Here is a 20439-nt window from a genome sequence, read left to right on the forward strand (position 1 = left end):
CACTGGTATGCTAATAACTGCTTTTTTTTTTTTTTTTGCTGGTGATATTAAAGTTCAATACTGAACGAGTCTCAACCTTGCAAACAGTCCTATATGGAAGTGTGCATAAGAATTGAATAATAAAATCACAATCATTGTAATCCAAGCAATGCAATTAGCAAGCAGCGAGGTTATTTGTGATTAAGCAACACAGAATGAATCATCAACTGAAATCTTTACATTGGTCCATTTTAGCAAGGTTTAATGTTGTTAGTGCAAGAATGAGCGACCCTGTTAAAAATGTCTACATCATGTTGACTCATAGCCTTGATTTAGAAAACTAAATGACTTCATTAGTCAGGATGCCATTTTACATAATAATATTTTAATTATACTGTAACCAAACTGTTATGATCCATATTTTCATTGGTCTATAACATTCCATGCCTTTGACATTGTACCAGAGGGGCAAAAGCTTCTAAAACTCATATCGTGTCTAGCTGCCTCTGCCTCACTCCCCTTGGTTAATTAGTTGGTTAGAGAAAACATCAGGGGAAACAGAGGAGAGGAGAGGAGAGAGCGAGGGGGAGAAATAAATGCATTATAGAGAAAAGACAGAAGAAGAGAAATATAAAAGAGGAAAGGCAAAAAAAAAAAAAGAAGCAAAACAAAAGGAAAAGGGATAAAAAACAAAAAACAGAGGAGCACAGAACACCACAGTCCTAAACGAGAGTGAGGCGGAAAGCGCAGAGCTGGGCTGTTCTTGCTGGCAGCTGGGCTTCCTGATGCGACAGGGCATTCTGAGCTCTGATTGGCTCAGGGAGAAGGGTGAGGAAGAGGAGGAGGAGGAGGAGGAAGAGGAGAAAGGAAAGCCAGCATTACTGTCCTACAGAGGAAACAAAAAAAATAGAGAGATGTAGTGGAGGAGAGGGAGGGGGAGGCGAGTGAGATGGAGGAGAGGTGGATGGAGAGAAGGAGAGACAGCAGACATTAATATAGTTTTAATATTAATGCTGGACTTACAAGGCTTACATGCAGGTGCATTAATAATGTATTTCTGCAAATGTAAATGTTGTTAATTATCATTTCAGCTGGAGCATGACTGTAATTCTTGCAATTTTTTCCGCGGTGAGGCGCAGACCTTGTGTGCAGCGGGGGTGTGTGTGTGTGTAAAAGTCGGAACATGTTAATCAGAATTACAGTTTCATCGTGTTTGTGTGTGCAGCTCTAATGAGTTCATCCTAATTAAACGTACTCCGTGTTCACTCTTGTTAACAGAGATACACTGCTGTGTGGAGACCAGACAACGCAAGCCATGAATACTGATTAAAAACACGCACACGCACGCACGCACACGCACACACACACACACACACACACACACACACACACACACACACACACACACACACACACACACACACACACACACACACACACACACACACACACACAAGGGAATGGGCCCTGGGTTGTTTTCAGACCAATTGTGTGTGTGTAAACTGTGAATATATGAGTAGAGTCACACCCACTCAAACCAAATCAGGTTATGACCAAAGCCAAAGGTGAACTGTTAAGTGTACTGTACATAATTATACATAATAGTCAAGTGCATAGTACTCTTTTGAAGCCCTCCTCCAGTGACTTCATTATCCGATCACCCCATTTGACCCCAGAAGCTCTGCCTTAAAATGTCTTATCCTCAAAAGTAAACTAAGATTATCTCCATCTGTCACATTCCCAGTCAAAGTGAAGCTCAGATATGCAGAAAGGGAATCAGCGTTGGGATGAACGGATGTGCCCGTTTCAATCGAAAGGAATCGGTTGTTGTTCTCATTTTGCTCTGTGACCAGATGATTTTCTGGCAAGGCTTGTTTGAAAAAATTTCAAATTGTTGGTGCAGTCAATGCAGCAAGACTTTAAAGGCCCGATCCGAATGCTATCAGGCAGACAGGCTTGGTTGAATTGGAGGAAATCGAATCGCTCAATTATTTCAGTTAGGCCTCTTAATTCAAGCACTGACTGCTCGGTATCATAGTTAAAGCCCACTGAAGGCTGAACACTACAGTACGTTTATACTGCATACACCATTCAATTTAATATATACATATATCAAACCACATAGAAGAATATTAGGGATTGAGCCTTTAAAGTGTGTTCGTGTTCACCAGTGATCCCCCAGTGACTGACAGAAACCGACTCTTGTCTACTTACCGTTTTTCTCACCATGCTCTGGCATGGATGAGGAATCTACTGTACCTGGAGTGAGCCAAGTCAACCAATCAGATTATTCAGTGACAAGACAGAAGCGTCCTTCTATACTGGGTTATATAGTGGGTTTCAAGTTATGTCTGTAACTGAATTTCTCTGCTTATAGCACTCCCAATTACAGTATATGTGTGGGTGAATTATTGATTTCACCAGTCAACGGGTGTGACAGAAAATATCACCCCTCTTTGAAAAAGTCTGACAGTAGTGCAGAAATAGCAAAACGCCTGAGGTTCACTCACATTGCTGGCTGGGGTCTGATTCAGTGGTCATCTTGACGTAATTGGTGGGCAGCAGGCCGGTGACCCCATTGGTCTCTCCTTTCCACCAATCAGGGTTGGTCTTGTCCAGGATGTTAATCAGCTGACCCTTGGAGAAGCTCAACTCATCCTGATTGGCAGCTGTATAGTCGTACATCGCGATGACTTGGCACACTGTGGGATCAGGGGCAGGTGTGTAATGAGGAGGTGAGTGGGAGAAATTGACATTGAGCATCTGACAGTTATGTAGTATCTGCCAATCATTAGGATGGTTCGGTGTACTGAATCTAAAATGGTCATCAGTTTGCTGAAAATGCCAGCATTTTATAGAGTTTTATGGGATACTAACTGGACATTATTACAGTAAAACTACCAAGTATGCTGTGCAATGGTAACATTTTCCAAACATAGAAAAGTACACCAGGACACTAGACACATCAGCAATTGGGTGTCAGTATCTTTCATTATGGTTCGCAGGGACAGTAGTTCTGTTAGGATTGTGTGTCTGCTAATACTGTTCACGCCCTCCATGATAGGTTAATCAATCACTCATTGCTACATGGAATTACAAGTCATTTTATTAGCATCTTGGCATTTTAAGCATACTCGTTTCTGAGATTGCTTTGTATAAACGGCAACTTTCTAAATCAGTCCACTGAAAAAGCCTATTCATCAGCGGTTCTTGGCAAGGTTGTCAGATAAATCATGGCCTTGTCTCCTTAGTTAGAAATTGTGAATTCTCACTTTGCAATTTACTACAGTACAAAAAAAATGTGGAAACTGAAAATAGACTAACTCTGTGCAACAATGATTGCTCATGCTCTTTGATTACGAATAAGAACGATGCTTGTGCTTCTACCAACAAGAGACACAAGAGAGTACTTTTATAAGCACACTCCACAACAAACCAATAAAAAAAGAAGCTGAAAGAAAAGGCGTCCTGGTTAAAGTGTGGCAGCGTCACCTGGCAGAGGAGCGGGAGTGGACTTGCCGCTGGAAGGACCGAGCAGTTTGACGTGGGAGGAATGGAACCAGCCTCTCTGACGCTTCTTACCCCGAGCCTGGAGGGAAAGAGCCGGTAAAACTAAATCTTTCACTAGACTGATTAAATTCTGCATTCTGGATTGAAAGATGAGCTGATGATTATAGTGCTAATGCATTCATGGTTGAATCAAATATGGTACTCTTCCTTTGGGCAGAGCGCTGAACCTCTCGAGTCTCAGCATTACAAGCAAAAATTGAATTGGAAAGTGCTTTACTGGGAATTTATATTCAGTGCCTTCAGAAAGATTTCAACCCCCCTTGACTTTTTCTGCATTTTGTGGTGCTACAGCCTCAATTGTAAATGGATTATATTAGAATTTTGTTTTCTCACTAATCCTCACACAAATACCCAATATGTCAAGGTGGATTTTAAATGTATTTTTAACTTATTTAATTAAAAAAACAAAAAGCTGCAATGTTTTGCGTCAATAACCCATTCGCAGTGACACTCCAAATTGAGTGAAGGAACATCCAAATTGTTTGAGATGTCCTTGAGTCTCTACAACTCGGTTTGATCTTGGTCTGGTCGTCTGACCAAACTGAGCAACCAGGCAAGAAAGAACTTGGTCAGGGAGAAAACCCAATTACCACTCCTCAGCTGTGACAAGAGATCATGCCGGAAGAACAACAGTCAGTGCAGCGCTTCCAAAATCTGGGCTGTATGTCAGAGTGGCCAGAAAGAAGCCACTGCTGAAAAACAGGCACATGACAGCAGGCCTGGAGTTTGCAAATAGGCTCTGAAAAAGACTGAACGCTGAAAAAGACTCTTAAAGCATGAGGCAAAAGATTCTGTGTTCTGATAAAACAAAAATTTAACTCTTCAGCCAGGATGCAAAGCCCTATGTCTGGCGGAAAACTGGGAACAGCTCATCGCCCATCTAACAGCACTAAGCATGATGACGGCAGCATCATGCTGTGGGGTTGGGTTGCTTTCCAGAGGCAGGGACTGGAAGACTTGTAAGAACAGAGGGAACAATGACTGGAGCCATATACAGGCACATTCTTGAGGAGAACCTGCTTCAGAGTGCCAAAAACCTTAGACTGGGGTAACGATTTATGTTCCAACATGACCCTACACACAGAGACAAGTAAATACTGATATGGCTTCAAAACAAGAATGTGAAAGTCCCTGAGTGGCCAAATCAAAGCCCAGACTTGCATCCAATTGAAAAATCTGTGGAATGACTTGAAGACAGCTGTTCAGACGCTCCCCATTCATCTTGCAAGTCATGGGAGAAAATCCCAAAATTCAGATGTGCCAAGGTGATATACAGTGATATACAGATGTCCAACTAGACCCAAAGCTGTAATTGCTGCCCAAGCTTCAACAAAATATGGACTCAGAGGGTTGTACACTTACTTAAATGAGATGCTATTTCTGTGTTTCATTTTCTATAAATTTGCAAAATTTCTAAAAACATGTTTTCCCTTTGTCATGGGATATTTTATCTAGGTTGTTGACAATAAATCCCAATATTATCCATTTTGTATTCAGTCTGCAACACCACAAAACCCCCTGAAAAGTCAAGGGTTGAAAAACTTGAAAGCATTGTACAATTCTACAAAACTCTGCTAATTCTATCCTACTGCAACAATGTAAATTTCCATTTTGACTGTCTTGACTAAACTATCGACCACTTGGCTGCTGAGTTGACTCGGCTGTCTTATTACTGCATCTACCCATCCAGCGAGACTTAGCAGAGCCTAACCATGGGTAGAGCTGCAGCCTCAGCACAAAATGAACTGTGAGGATTTTATTGACCTCTCCCTGATGTATATGTCTGACCTATAGACAAACCATTATTAACTCCTGTAACCTCCTGTCCACCTCTCACTAGCTCTCCATTGATCTGACAGGTCTGCAGATGTCTGGTATCCTCCACCATGTGCTGAGTGTGAACATGACTCAGAACACACCTACCGTATACGCTGTTTGAGTTTAAAAGGAGCCTCCTCTACTTTGTCTGTCTTTCTATGAACTGTGACAACATGAAGGAAGAACTGAACACTATATATCCATCAAATCTGACCAGGCCTCTAATGTTGCAAGACAAATTTCGTAAGAATTTGTCAGTAAAGCATTTCTTCATATATAATTATGTTTCATATAATTTAGATTTTTACATCCTTTTCCCTTTTTCCTTCACACATAGGCAGAGAAGGCCTTAAATGCAGATATTCCCCTCTAATGTACTTTGAAAATGGGCAGAAGACATACAGTAAGAGGTCTAAGTACGAATAACTAATTCTTATGCTGTGCTCCAAGGCGCAATTGCCCTTGGACTGCACATCAGCATTAAGAGCCAAATGAGCTAATGATGGAAACCCTAGCGACTGAAATGTCAAAGATTTAACCGTCTGAATTAAATATTATTTTTTTAAATAAAGAGAGTGCTATGACTCTTGCAGGGCCCCTACGGCTCTAACGACTGACCTGCAGTTCCCCGAGCCACCAGCCGGTGGAGTTCTTGGCCAGGACCACGATCAGTTGCCCTGGAGACAGACTCAGCTGGTGCATCGTCGGGGTGACGGTGCTGGCGACCGCCTGGGCGATCTCTGTCGACAAAACGCAAACCGCCAAGGCTGAATTTAGATCAGGTAAATGTCAGAGGAGTGATGGAGCTAATCAGGTAAGATAATGGAAATGTGTGTGTGTGTGTGTGTGTGTGTGTGTGTGTGTCCATGAGTCTTTCTGCTCATCCTTACCAGGCTTCTTGGTTGGACCTCCAGGCTTTGTAACCTTAAATAAATAAATACATAAATAAATGAAAAATGCAATTAAAAAAATACACAATTATCACGATTCTACTGTTGACTTTTCCAACGCTCCTCTCACCTCTGGCTCAACAGGTCTGACGTAGTTGGAGGGAAACACCCCGGTCCGGTCCCCTATGCACCCTCGCCACCACTCCCCTTCTCTCTCCGTCACCATGACAACATCCCCCTCAACAAATGTCAGGTCCCCCGCCTCCGGGCTCTCATAGGTGTACAAGGCCACGTACTCTGATTGGGGAAAAATAAGGCAGTGCCACGCATCTGAGTTAAGATGAGAGCGAATGTTGTGATTAAATACAGAGAAAGAGCTTTTTTCTAGAGAGAATTAACAGAGGAATGAACTTTACTTACCTTCTAGCTGAGCAGAATCAGAGCTGTCAAATGCGTCCACACTAGAATGGGAACAACACACAGACAATTCACCCTCATATTCAACTTAAATGTAATGTCAGTGAGGTGTATACATGTGTGTGGGTGTGTGTATATACATGTCTGCTCTCGTGTGTGTCTTCATACTCTGTAATGCCACCCGCCTCCAAAGCGACATAGCTTTTGGGGAACCATCCCTGTGTGCCGTTGAGCTGCCCCAACCACCAGTCTTCTCTCTGCTGCAGCACGCTGATGACGTCGCCCTGGGAGAAGCTTAGCAGCGCAGTGATGACGTCACCCGCGCCGGAGGAGAGGTTGAGGTGGGTGTCTGAGGTGGCTGACCAGGAGGAGACGGCACGGGCACGCAGAGGGGCAGAGGACTGAGGAGAGGAGAAGAGAAGAGGAGAGGAGAGGAGAGAAGATTAATGGATTGATTAATCTATAGAAGAGTAAAATCCATCTCTATTCTACCCATTTAGACACTGAGTAACGTAGCATATCACTGTACAAATAAATGGCTATAACTTCACCCATCTCTTTCTGACCATGAGACATAACCTACAAATGTCAGACCTACTAACATTGATGCTACCCACTGGGAGTTGAGTTCTGTGAATGTGTGTGACCCAGAGAGAGACTGGCACTCCCAGTAGAGAGACCAGGGCTAAAAATACACACCAGTGCTGTTGTTGGAGCTCTCTCTCGCTGTGTGTGTGTGTGATTTTGTGCGAGAGTGTGTCTATGTCTCTGTCAGCGGCAGTGAGTGTACCCCTGCCAGACCTAATTCCTTGCCCGCCAAAGCCAGTTTATAGCCCAGATATACTGCGACTGCAGACATCACCACACCAACAGGAAACCCAGCAAGCCTCAGGAACGAAGCTCAGGAAGCAGCAGACTATAAGCAAACTTCCAGCTCCACTGTGCTATAATGAATCCTAGCAAGCCAGCAAGGACGCCCCAGATCATGCAGACGCTCATGACATTGTTTTTCTTTGTCATTTTCCCACAGTAGCTCTTGGATGACAGGATCAATGCGCTATATGTAGACTAACCGCTGATTACTTATTTTAGTAGAAAGCGTCTTTAGCTACTTTGAAAAGCTTATCAGAAATGTTCTCATTTGTCCTTTATTAGATGTCTGAAAGTTAACAGCAGAAGCTAAAAAGAGCAACCCTAAAAATGGAATGACTCCCAAGTTGATTCTGAATAAGCCATGATTAATTGATGTACCACAATTTCAACTTAGCAGTTTGGGCATGATTTTTGACATGAGTCGGGCACTGAAAAGGTTATTTGTCCATTAAGGAGTTAAGTTTTGTAAAGAGAACTCAGTCAGAGCAACGCTTGTCTGGAGTTAAATCTAAATCTGAGACACGGAGCCAAGCTACTTCCCTCCTTACCTGGGAAGGGTCTGATTGGGTGGGGACAGTGCTGTCCCCCGTCACCTCCCCATCTGGAACTCTGGGTAAAGTGAGAGAGACAAACCATGAGGGATACAGGCAATAGAAAAACAGAAAACAAAACAGTATCTCCGGCATAAATAACATCACTCAAGGTTTATTTGATTGTGGCAGATTAGAAGCACGATGAGCAATCACTGCACAGTCTGAGACGCTTCCCGATATAGCATACATCCATGAAAATGTATTATGTACGGTATAGAGAAACTGAGATATAACACAGAAAATGCAACTGAGATGCCTCCTTTGAATGATATAAATAATGTGATCTAATCCGAGACAGATAAAGTTTATGTTACCCTGTGTTAGGTGGCTGAGGTGGGCAGGAGGGGGCGAGCAGACCCGCTCCTGGGGCAGAAGGGGCAGTTTCAGCGGTGGAGGGGGTGGGGCATTTCTCTGCGTAGCTCTGGGGGAACCAGCCCCTGTTGCCACGGTAACTCCCGCACAACCAGCCAGGCTCACCCACGGTGTGCTCATCCACCTGCGTTATGGAAAACACACTTGTATCTTAATCACACTTAATCACGCGTAACAAGGCGACGGTAAACATGTCGCCTCCCTGATGCAGCCACCGTTTGGACCAATCAGTTGCAAATAAAATTAAGCAGCAGTAACACCCAATTAGTAAGTTTAGACACCCGACACACCCAACATGATGCTGCAGTCCACTGAGAGAGTTTGAATGTGAGAATGTGTGTGTGTGTGTGTGTGTGTCCCATACCTCTATGAGACAGTCTGCGTCTAGACTCAGCTCGTCTGCGTTGCGGGCAACGAAGGGGTACAGGGCTCTGTAGGCGGTCAGGTTGGAGGATCGCTGAGCCATCAACACCGGATGCTGTCCTCCTCTCTCCTGCTGCTCTCTCCTTCTCCTCTCCTCCTCCTCCTTCTCTGTCCGTTTCCTCTCCTCCTCCTCCTCCGCCTCCCTCCTTCTCTTCTCCTCCTCCTCCCTGCGTCTCCTCTCCTCCTCCTGGGCCTTCTCCTGTGCCGCTCGGAGGCGAGCCTGTGCCTCCCTCTCCTCCTCCTCCCTCTGTTTGGCCCTCTGCTCCTCCAGGAGTCTCCTCTGCCGGGCCTCCTCCTCCTCCCTCTCCCTCTTCTCCTGCTCCCTCTGCTCCTGCTCCCTCCTCTCTTGCTCTAGCTTTGCCTGTCTGGGAATTGTAAATGCAAAGTAGTCGATAAAACAGCTTAGGATGTGGTAACTCAGGATTAAATGTTTTTCATTGTTATTTTTAATGTATTCTTGTGCATTTTTAGGGGAATGTTTAAGAATCTGTCCAGAAATGTGTGTTAATGTGAATGAAGGTCATTGAGGAAAATCTAAAGAAACTAGAGCAGATTCAAGTAGTGGACTATTGCTTGATCTGCTGCATGTATGTATGCAAGCAGGGTAAGTCACATGTGCACTCACCTGGCCGCCTCTTCTTCCTCCCTCCTCCTCCTTTCTCTCTCCTCCTCCCTGCGTTTCTGCAGCTCTCTCAGTTTCTCCTCTTTGATTTTGTACAGGTCGTCCAGGACGGACTGCTGCCTCCCCTGCTTCTCCCTCAGCTCCTGATGTAATAACAGCATACGCAATGTATGAGAGAGATTTGAAACCACAAGCCTTTACCTAGTTAGACAGCGCAAAAACATCGCTGTAATCAATCAATTACAAAGCACAACACAACCATATGGCAGTCTTAATGCCGCTCCAACCGCAAGTGTGTCACGTTTATTAAACAACAATTTAATATTCAAAGAGAACCACACTGTATAGAAAAAACACAAGGGTTTCAAAACTCATTCTAACATTTATGGTGGTAAGAAAAGTATAACAATACAAAAACAACCATTCCAAACATGCAGAAACAAAGGCAGAAGCCCAGTAGCCATTCACATTAGCATGCAGATATCTGTATATTGGATGAGCCGAATACAATTTTATTCTCATTCAAACCACAAAAATTGTGCAGGTTAAGAATTCTGCGTGCGTTTTACCCTCAGGGTGCATCCTGTTTACTCACGGAAAACACACTAGTACAAATCCCATGGAGAGAAACAACAAAGAAAAAGGGAGACATGGTACCAAAGCACAGCTCCAGTTAAACATGAGTAAAATGAAAAAAAAAAAAAAGGCAAAAGATGAAGAAAACAAACAGATCAAATCAGCGCAGGATAAAAAGAAGAACAAGACGGAAACTGTGACATAAGGGAGGGAAAAGAAAACAAGAGGTAAGATAAAAAAAAAAACAGAAGTAGGAGGGGAGGAGAAAAAGATGGGTGGAAGGATAACCTTGATGAGAAGGAAGAGCTGGCTGAGACAGGCCAGCAGAGACAGAAGGCCCCGCAGGACACAGTCATCCATATCCCCAAACTACAGCGAGAAACACAGAGGGAGCGATGAGGGAGGGAGGAGAGAGGATGGGATGGGACGGACAGAAGGCAGGAGAGAGGAAGAACGGAGATAATGAGTGCGAAGAAGACAGGAAAACGGGGGGTAAGTTGTAGGGAGGATGACATGAGAGCGGAGGCAAGGAGAGGGGAAGCAGGAAGGGAAGAAGAAATAAATGGGTGAGCGGAGAAAAGACAAATGTGGAGGTGTAAGACAGAAGTACAGGATGGGAGACGCCGAGGGAAAAGAGAGGAAGGAGAGAAAAAGAGAGAGAGGTTAAAAGCTCAAAAACACACGGTTAATCACAGAGAAAAAAGTGAACAAAGAAAAAGAAAAACTAACAGTTTTAGTATCGGAGTATTATTAGTATCGGATTCTGTGAACAATAGATTATGAAGGAGGATGGGGATCATTCTTTAGATGGGTATCGAGTTAACAAGCTTTTGTGCCAACGAATGTGTGCGTCTGTGTTTGTGTGTGTGTGTTAATGGTTAGGTAACAAGGTTTTCGTTGCCTGAGGAGTGAAATCCTAGAGGCACCATGACCAGTTGAACAAGATTTCACAACAACATTTTGAGTGTGAAATTCCCTGTTTTTATTCCATTCCAATAAGCTGGCTCTAGGAAAGCACAAACTTACATATTTATATCTTTTCTTTATTTATTTATTTTATTTAGATGTTTTATTTAGATATTTTATCTTTCTTTCTCTCTTTTTAATGTAATTTTATGAGTTGATGATGTCATTTTACTTGACAGATTATGCATTTTTTATGTTTTATGTGAAGCACATTGAATTTGCCTTGCGTATGAAATGTGCTATATAAATAAAATTTACCTTGCCTTGTACTGGCTTCTAGTCTGGAATATTGCTCAAATATGACATACACTGTTCTTGCTCTGGTCAATTTTGTAGTACTGTACTGTGCTTATCTAAATTGCTCTTTTAGTCATCTATGACTTGTAAAATGCAAGGTTAATATGATACGCACTGGCCTGTGGTGGCCTGGTCTGGACTGAAGTGGTCTGTGTTGAACTTAAATGGTCTGTAACAAACTAAACAAGTATGTACTGGTGTTAAGTGGTCGCTTCTAGTCTAAATAGGTTTGTACCGGCCCAAATCTATCCTGAACTGGTCTGTGGTGACCGCTGACCTTGAGCTCCTTGTTGTACTGCTCCATCTGGGCCAGCTTGTCGGTGGTTTCCCTCTCCAGGGTGTCAAGCTGGTCCTTCAGTCTGCGGCAAGTCACGCCTTTCTCCGCCACGCTCCCATTCAGAGAGGTCAAAGTCACTGCTACGGGGGCAAAGGTCAAAGGTCAGAGACGACTGAGAGAAGTCATATACTCACTGACTGAAATACATACATGCTGTGTGTGTCTGTGTGTTTGTCGCTTTGAAAGCAGGCATTTGTCACCCACAAGGGAGGTTGTTGAGGCCAATGCTGCGTAGCCTCTCAGTCAGCCTCTGCTGTTCTGGGACCAGCTGGGAGAGCTTCCTCTGCCAGTCCTATGGCAGGCACACACACACACACACACACACACACAGGGGATGAAGAGGGAAAGCAAGAGAGAGAAAACAGACTCAAAAAACATTCACGGGAATAACTTTAGGGAAGCAGGCATTTCTATGGAGCAACAGGTTTGACAAAGAGGGAGTGAGAGCAAGATAACTACATTTCTTCTAACCTCAAACTGGAGCTGCAGCGTGTTGATCTCAGAGATTCGAGCGTCCCTCTTCTGATTGACAAGGTCCAGCTCGGCCTTCTGAATCCGCCTCTTGCTCTGGGCGTCACGGAGACGGTCTGAGATCTGCTTGTGCTTGTTACCCTGAGAGACCGGCCGATTGACAGCAGTGTTTACCCAACGGACCCCAAGCCTTCATTAAGATTGCAAGAGAGCGTGTGTGTGTGTGTTTGTGTGTTTTCTCACCACAGCCTCCAGCTCCATCTCTAGACTCTTCTTTTTGGCCCTGAGTCGAGAGATCTCTTCCTGCTCCCCTTCTCTCCTCCTGCCCAACTCCTCTTTCTTCCCTCGCTCCCAGTCGTCCCTCCGCTGGCGCTCCAGCTCCTGCTTCGCCGCCTGAAAGAGAAAGAGAGAGAGTGACAGAGAGATGGGAGAGAGAGAGAGAGAGAGAGACACACACAAAAGCTCCCCATGAGTGCATATCATCCCCAATTTTCTCTGAGACTCATTAAAGTACTAAAAAAATTATGTTTTTATCACAGTGCTGTACACAGCTCAATTTTTTAAAGCTGCACATTTCATAAAGGTCACCAGACGCAGTGATCCGGACACTGTATTTACAAGCAAACAAACAATCTTATGACATGGCGCAGTGCAGCAGACTGACAAAGTAGTGGTAACAACATTAGCACTTTTGGAACAACGAAGAAACTCTTTTCATGGTAAACCAAATGAAAGAATTGAACATGCTTGTTGCTGATGTTCGAAAAGATCTCGACCAAAATACATCCCTTCTGACTGATTATTAAATGAATCCATTACTACTAGAGAAATCAAACCATGAAAATGTTTTAATCAAAACATTGCCTTAAGCAGATTAATCCCATACTCAATGTCTCACAGAGTGGTAACATCTCCCACTCACCTCCTTCCTCTCCTGCTCTCTCAGTCTCTCCTCCTCCTTCTGTCTCTCCATCTCCCTCTGCCTCTCCATCCGCCTCTCCTCCTCCAGCCTCCTGCGGTTCTCCTGCTCCCTGGCCTCCCTCTCCCTCCTCTCCTGAACGTCCCGCTCCTCTCGCTCCCTCCTCTCCCGCTCCTTCCTCTGCTGCCCCTCCAGAGCCAGCCGTCGTTTCTCCAGCTCGGCGCTGCCCCGCGCAAAGTTCTCCTTCAGCTTGTCCTCAAAGGATACTAGGAGGAGGAGGAAGAGGAGGAGAGCGGTGTGACAGAGGGAAGAGAGGGGACATAACCTCAAAATAAAACAAAAAGTGTACATAATACACCATACCGCTGCTCTTGGTCTTTTGCACAGGTTCTATCTCTGCTGTCTCTATTAAACCAGGAGTTATGTAGGGCCCCGTTCCATTAACAAGCTCACTGCACTTGACTCCTCCTCTGAAACAAGGACAAAAAAAGAGAGTTAAGTGACAAAGTGACAGAGATAAATGACAGGTCTCTGGTTGTATTTCACTGAGGAATCCAATGGTCAACCAAATTGGTTATTGTGTGAATGTAATCTCTGTGTGTGTGTGTGTGTGTGTTACCTACCTGAGAGAGGGAGGCACCAGGTCTTGAGGCAGTGTGAGGGGCAGAGGGCGGCCGGTCTTGGCCATGTCCACCAGGTGCATGGCCAGAATGAACTCATCTGCTCTCAACTGACCATCCTTATCCACATCAGCCAGGGTCCTGTATACACGCACACATACACACACACACACAGACAGACATACACACACGTTCAACATAGAAAAACACACTTCAACATAGTAAAACACAGACAATACGCACATTACAACACAGAGAATTCCACGATACTCAAATGGTCTTTTGCAAAATTGTCTAATTGTGATGCTGATGCTAAAATGTTCCCATTGACCTATTATTATTTAAAGTGGAGTAATAGATAACTGTGAAGAGACCATTGCCATGGTAAGCCATGTTAGATGTTCATTTATCAACCAATCAGAGCATGAGATCAGACATACCCATTATATAAAATTAAATACACTTTTTTCTTTTATGATTTGAAGAATGCACACACAAGCTTATGAATGGCTAGTAGCTGAATCATACATACATGGGTACACACACACACACACACACACACACACACACACACACACACATACATACAAACTCACCAGATAGTAGCTAGCTGAGTCTGGGTCAGGTTGGAGGCCATCAGTGCATTTCTAACCTGAGGTCCTGAAAAGCAGAAATCAAATCAGAAATAACAGCAGAGAGCTTGTGTGTACTTATGCGTGTGTGATGTGTGTGCGTCTGTGTGTGTCTGACAGTGAAGTTCTGTCAAGTGTGGTTGAGAGCAGCCGAATGTGGTTGAGAGCAATCAGGAGAGTATGTAAGTGTGTGTGTCTGAATTGAAAATGATTAAGAGAGTGCTCTGTCAAAATAAAAACAAAGACGTAGCCACTCGTGAGCAGCCGAGCAGTCCAGTGAACCGCGTGTGCATTTATGTGTGTGTGTGTGTGTGTGTGTGTGTGACCCACCTGACAAGTAGCCACTCATGAGCTTGTCTAGTGTGTTGAACTGTTGACGGTACTTGAGTCTTGAGGCCTGCGGAACGGCCCAATCACACAAACCTGTCTTGGGAGAGTTACTGGCCAATGAGGTGGTGGAGGAAGAGTTGGAACTATGGATGGAGAGAGACAGTGAGAGAGAGAGAGTGAGAGTGAGAGTGAGAGAGAGAGAGAGAGAGAGAGAGAGAGAGAGAGAGAGAGAGAGAGAGAGAGAGAGAGAGAGAGAGAGAGAGAGAGAGAGAGAGAGAGAGAGAGAGAGAGAGAGAGATCAATACACCAGGACGTCTGTCTCCTAAAGGCCAGCAACAACCAGTGATTCTAGGACATTACACTATGTGGTCAGCTTTCCCTCTCTGCATGGCATTCAATCCTTTGCTTAAAGCCACTAATTGCTTAGAGACTCCCCGGTGTTATTTCTCAGCTCTTAATTAGCCGAGGAGGAAGACGGTACAAACTGCCACATAGACAATGCGCTTCTGAAACAAGACAGTCCTGTACACTGTGCACCCCTGCTATGCTAATCAGCCATTCTGTTTTTATTGGAAACAATGCCTGTGCAAGAATAGCTAGCTCATAAGCTGGGTTGGTGATGTTCATTTGAGAAGAATGTTTTTTTTCTTCTTTTTTTCATTCATTATAGCTGGGTGGAAACTCTCCACCCAGCCACTCCCCTGGGAGAAGTAAGAGGTTTCAGAGAGACAATGGGAGAAGGGGTGTGGGATCCTCCCTTTGCCCAAGGGCCTGTGTGTGTGTGTGTGTGTGTGTGTGTGTGTGTGTGTGTGCATATGTGTGTGCATATGTGCGTGCGTGCAAATGTGTGCATTAGTGCCACCACCTAGGGCTGTGACTTTCCCCCATATTAAAACTTTGTATGGGTCGGGAAACAATAACAAGCAAGAACAATGTGTATCTAGCACGATGTGGGGGGATATCATGTCTGGGGCTTTCAGGTTAAAGTGAGGTTAAAGCGGGCGGTAGCTGGATCAACCTGTACATGACTTCCTAGCACACTGGTGCCCATATTGACACTGTCCTTGACACATCACCATCTGTCCCCAGGCCCAGGGTTTTTTTCTATGCAGCACTGGGACATTCAAGTGAAGACAGAATCAATGAAATCAGATACGACCACTGTCCTTTACCCAACCCACACAAAACACCAACATGAAAAGGATCGATGACATGAGATACTGCTATTGTCTTGCTGCATGGGCTCCGGTCATTATGGAAACCGCACAAAACACCCAGACACAGGTTTCTTGTTTATTCACTCCCAATTACTTTCCACCAATGTAGCTATTCTGAATAGAGATGAAGTGCTTTGTGCAAAGGCACTGATGCAAGTTGGAGTGTAATTGATGCAGAACCACTAACCCCTCCAGTCACTGACAACATACCTGACACCAGCACATACGGGTAAAATTGACTTAAAGTGGAGAGCGTTTCATGTGATAAAACCTGCTGACTGACGAGTGTTATCGGATGTGTGATGTCTCTTTAACTAACTGTACAGTACATCGCCTTGAGTCAAATCTGACTTTTTCTGTGATCCTGCAAAAGATCCTCAGTTTTTGAAGTGCAAATATGTCTAACCTGCTTCTGTTTCATAGAACACGTCCTTCAACGCAAGTATTATTTTTCTTGCATTTTAACACAGATGGAAACTGCATAGCGATACAATGACCTCCCCACTTAAGAATGTCATTTGTTTCTTGTTCCTCGTCTGATGTTTGCGACTCTAAACAAGTCCACTTCCCGTTGTAGCTGACTAGAACATTTGACTCCAAAATCCTTCCTGCTCTGTCTGTTATCTTACTGTATCATCTCTGCCTGCATTCTGATCCTCCACCCTTCCCTGCCAAGTCTCTACTTTTACATAAGCTCTGAACTACTGGATTGGTTGTGCGTGAATTATACCAGTCTTTATACCAGTCTTTCACTCAAAATCACTGCACGATAAATGGTGCATCTCAGAAATCCATGCAGCACCCATAAAACTTACTTAGAAGTGACTTGCTTGATCTTTAATTTATGCTTCAACAGAAACCCTTTGAGAGTCTGTGGTGTTTTGGAATTGGCTGCATCAAAAATGCACATACATGGGCCTTGCAGAAAATACACAAACAAGAGTGGTTACTAGGTGGCTGCTGATTAAAAAGAAACGATCTTATTGATCAGCTGTACATACTAGCAAACCCTAATGTTGCAAGAACTTGTAAACAACATAGACCCACATCCAAGTATACAATGAGCTGAATGCTTCTTGCATCTAGTTTGGAGGGAATTTTCCTGGTCACGGACAGTTTTGTGTATATTTTTATAGACATTTCTTTAGTCTCTAGGTCTCACCTGCTGGATCCAAGGTCTAGCAGAGAGTTGGCCTTGGACATGCCTGTTGTTGGAGAAAATACCATGGGAGAAGAGAAACCGGAGAGAGGAAGCGCTGGGGAAAGAGAGGGTTTGGGGGCAGGAAAAAGGCAATCAATGGTTAAATATTCAAGGTTAGATGAGGAAAACTACCTGAAAAATAATGTGTGCATGCTTACTTCTGGGTATTCCTCCAAATACATACAGTATGTTCATGTACATTTCTTATGCAATCAATCTCTGACATATACTGTAGCCCTGCAGAGTACAGTTGCCCTTGAACGTGTGTACATCTAATCTTATCTCCTCGTACTTTACAGTCGCAGCACACAAAGCTCCAGCAGCAAGGTTATTGACGTCTGGCTATAAACAAAGCTATTGCCTTTTTCTGAAACCCTGTGCTAAAGAGGATTAGTCTCAAGAGCTATGGCACTGCCATTCAGCAGAGAGAGAGGGAGATAAAGAGACAGGGGGCACCAAATGATATCAGAGAGTAATTTCACACTCGTACTCATTAGATTGCTCATTTCACAGCAAAAAAAACTCACTTGAACAGGAACAGAGTGAGAGGAGAGAGAGCAAACAAAGGACAGATGGAGGAGGTGAGGGATGGAGATGAAAAGCAAGAGAAATAAAGACAGAAAATTGACAAAATGTTTATGTATGCACAACCACACAGCATATCAATGGACTTTCTCTTTGATATCTAAAAGGTACAGTATCTGCAGGAAAGAATGTGGCGATGGTAACCACTCATCTCCTTGGTGATGACAGGAAGCTCTTACTGCAAATCCCGACATGAACACACACAAACACACACACACACACACACAAACACGCACTTCCATATGCAGCCTACTGCATATATTAACTTTGGATCCATCACAGATGTAGCAATCCTCAGGGGGTAGATAGATAAGTCACACTCCTGTTGCATGTATAACACATATTGTATTAACACAGCATCACTGACACTCACAACCAATGTATCGATGCAAAAAGATGGGAACATGCATACGCACATTTATTCTCTGAATCATAAAACACTGATTGTGTTGTGTGCAAGGCCTGTATTTATGTTTCCGGTTATAAAGCAACAGTGGTGGCATATGGATGAGCTTAATATCTATGCCCATTCAATTCCCACAGTAGTATACATATAAGATGCAACAGATACTTGACTAGCAGGAGGCATGAACAGTCACATGCCCTTTTCATTACATTTCTATTGAATGGTTCTGAAACATAACCATACATTCGGACTCTTAACCCCTCAAAATGGAGATCATGTTTGGAAGGGTCAGCGCTTCAGAATTAGTCTTCATACGTCTGAAGAGCAGATCAACAAGGTTCCCTCTGTAGAACCCACCTGCAGTGTTGGGGACAGGTGACGGGGTGAGGAGGTTGGCATTGCCGTTGGACAGTCCGGAGTTTCCGAGGCTGGTGATGAGGGGCAGAGTCATGGGCGTCGGCAGCAGGGGCTGCACAGAGGGCATGGGGGGGTTGACCGGGATGGGTGTCAGGAGGGGCATGGCTGACATAGCTGACATGGATGGCATGCCAACTGACAGGTTTGGCATAGAACCCATTCCTATGAGGAGGAAAAAAATACAGGAGGAGATAAAGGGGAAATCAAAAGCACTGCTTCAAAAGACTAAAATGAAGAGTTCTTTTGCAAAATGGTATATTTTCATGAAATTCACTGTAGCAATTCCAGTCTGTAAAAGTGCTATTTTGTCAAATCAAGGACTTAAATTGCCCACTATTCTTTGAAAGCTACCATTATTTTGTAATATCAATAATTTTGTAAGAGTAGGTGCTCCTTTTTCAGAAAGGTAAATATCTCATTTTGGAATAAAACTCTTCAAGTGCATCATTTGAAGAAAAAACATTTATGAGCGGTCAGGTTGTAGAGTAAGGAATTAAAATGTGGCACTTTTGAAACTGGAATGCGGCTGTAATGTCTTAGTAGAGGAATTTCTACCGAAACGTGTTGATGATGTGATGTTTGAGGCAGGATTGCAGATGGGAGGCTGCTTCATTATGACTGGCAGAGAGGGGGGTAAGCCCCGCCCCTGAAGCTTGAGCTTGATGAGCTTCATGGCAATGGAGAACTCCAGTCTATCCATCTTCCCATCACTGTCCATGTCAGCTAGGTTCCTGGAAAAGAGAGAGCGGGAGAGAGAACTGAGGTATAACAGCATGATTTGTGATCTGACAAAACTGCAAGGTGCAGGAGAGATCAATCTATTTCAAAGCAAAGTGGGCAGTCCACTCGTATTTCTTCTTTACTGAGGCGATAGAAAAGCTGAAAATGACACAGGGGACAAGGCTGTGGTGGGATTGGATCCTAGGCAACACAGAAAATTCAGTTACTTCCAAGAGTTACACACATATATATACCAATACACACACACACACATTGTCTGGAGCCCAGATTTTACATCCTGCCTTCAGATGACTGGGAATGTGATGAGTACAGCTCTGCTCTAATTACAGCGCACGCGCACGCACACACACACACACACACACACACACACACACACACACTGTTTATAGTGTCCAGGGTGGGGCAGGCTGTTCAGGAAGTCAGCCCTCAACAGGAAGTTCAAAGTGGGCTGAGGGGGCCTTATTGGTCCTCTATGGACAAACCCTCTCCTGACTAAAAACAAAGGGGCACTGGACCTACTGACCCACTTGCTTTGGCTTAACAACACACAAATTTTAGGATGAAGTCTCATTAAGTCATCGGTTGGTTCCTTACCAGATCTCAGCCAGGACCGGAGCAGGCAGGCCAGACTGGAGGAAGAATTTCCTGGCCTGCTCTCCTGCAGACAGACAAAAACACTGGGGTTAAGATAGAAGGGCAGGTTTCTGGTCTTATGTCACTTAATAGATACATTCAGACCATCCAGATACTAGCAAGATGCAGCTAGCTCACTGGAAACGCCAGCAGTCGCTCTTTATACCCTGTTAGCAAGTTATTAGTCTGTTTCTTATGATTTTGCAGCCTACCTGAGACATAACCTAGGATGGGAGTGAGGGAGTCAAACTGTTTATCGTGTTTCCCCCTCTCTTCTGGAGTGATGGCCCACATACTGGCTCCACCTGGACATGCAGGAGGAGAGGAAGAGAGAATCCTGACTTCAGATGCACCTCTCACAACAAAACAGAGGAAAAAGTAACTAAAAATCACAGCACCAACACACTCACAAATGCATATTTGCATTCTGCAGCCCCCAAACATTCATAAATGTGATAATTCTGGGAGAAAGAAACAAAAGAAAACAAACATGTACTCCACCCTGCGGTGCCATAAGCAGGGAAGGAGAGCAAG

At 44.1% G+C, this 20439-nt stretch overlaps 1 protein-coding gene across 1 annotated transcript in view; it reads right to left on the reverse strand.

Moving 5' to 3' along the window:
* itsn2a (intersectin 2a) overlaps positions 1-20439 on the reverse strand; it is a 36967-nt gene that overhangs the window by 5887 nt on the left and 10641 nt on the right. The window contains exons 3-29 of the mRNA XM_071536616.1: positions 20118-20210; positions 19867-19930; positions 19087-19262; positions 18472-18693; positions 17085-17127; positions 14706-14848; positions 14340-14403; positions 13747-13884; positions 13487-13593; positions 13127-13389; positions 12448-12597; positions 12205-12345; positions 11938-12025; positions 11674-11813; positions 10422-10502; positions 9561-9700; positions 8877-9300; positions 8455-8636; positions 8096-8156; positions 6843-7075; positions 6678-6718; positions 6388-6554; positions 6258-6291; positions 5986-6107; positions 3472-3568; positions 2490-2681; positions 2194-2238 (exon numbers count right to left, since the gene is read on the reverse strand). Of these exons, the coding sequence (XP_071392717.1) occupies positions 2194-2238; positions 2490-2681; positions 3472-3568; positions 5986-6107; positions 6258-6291; positions 6388-6554; positions 6678-6718; positions 6843-7075; positions 8096-8156; positions 8455-8636; positions 8877-9300; positions 9561-9700; positions 10422-10502; positions 11674-11813; positions 11938-12025; positions 12205-12345; positions 12448-12597; positions 13127-13389; positions 13487-13593; positions 13747-13884; positions 14340-14403; positions 14706-14848; positions 17085-17127; positions 18472-18693; positions 19087-19262; positions 19867-19930; positions 20118-20210 (3651 nt within the window). The remainder of the gene's footprint in view (positions 1-2193; positions 2239-2489; positions 2682-3471; positions 3569-5985; positions 6108-6257; positions 6292-6387; positions 6555-6677; positions 6719-6842; positions 7076-8095; positions 8157-8454; positions 8637-8876; positions 9301-9560; positions 9701-10421; positions 10503-11673; positions 11814-11937; positions 12026-12204; positions 12346-12447; positions 12598-13126; positions 13390-13486; positions 13594-13746; positions 13885-14339; positions 14404-14705; positions 14849-17084; positions 17128-18471; positions 18694-19086; positions 19263-19866; positions 19931-20117; positions 20211-20439) is intronic.

The sequence above is a fragment of the Centroberyx affinis genome, unplaced genomic scaffold, assembly GCF_046629955.1.
Source record: "Centroberyx affinis isolate AG114_WGS23_722 - 3 ecotype Tasmania unplaced genomic scaffold, CSIRO-AGI_Caff_v1 ptg002920l_1, whole genome shotgun sequence".
In the NCBI taxonomy this organism is placed as follows: domain Eukaryota; kingdom Metazoa; phylum Chordata; class Actinopteri; order Beryciformes; family Berycidae; genus Centroberyx; species Centroberyx affinis.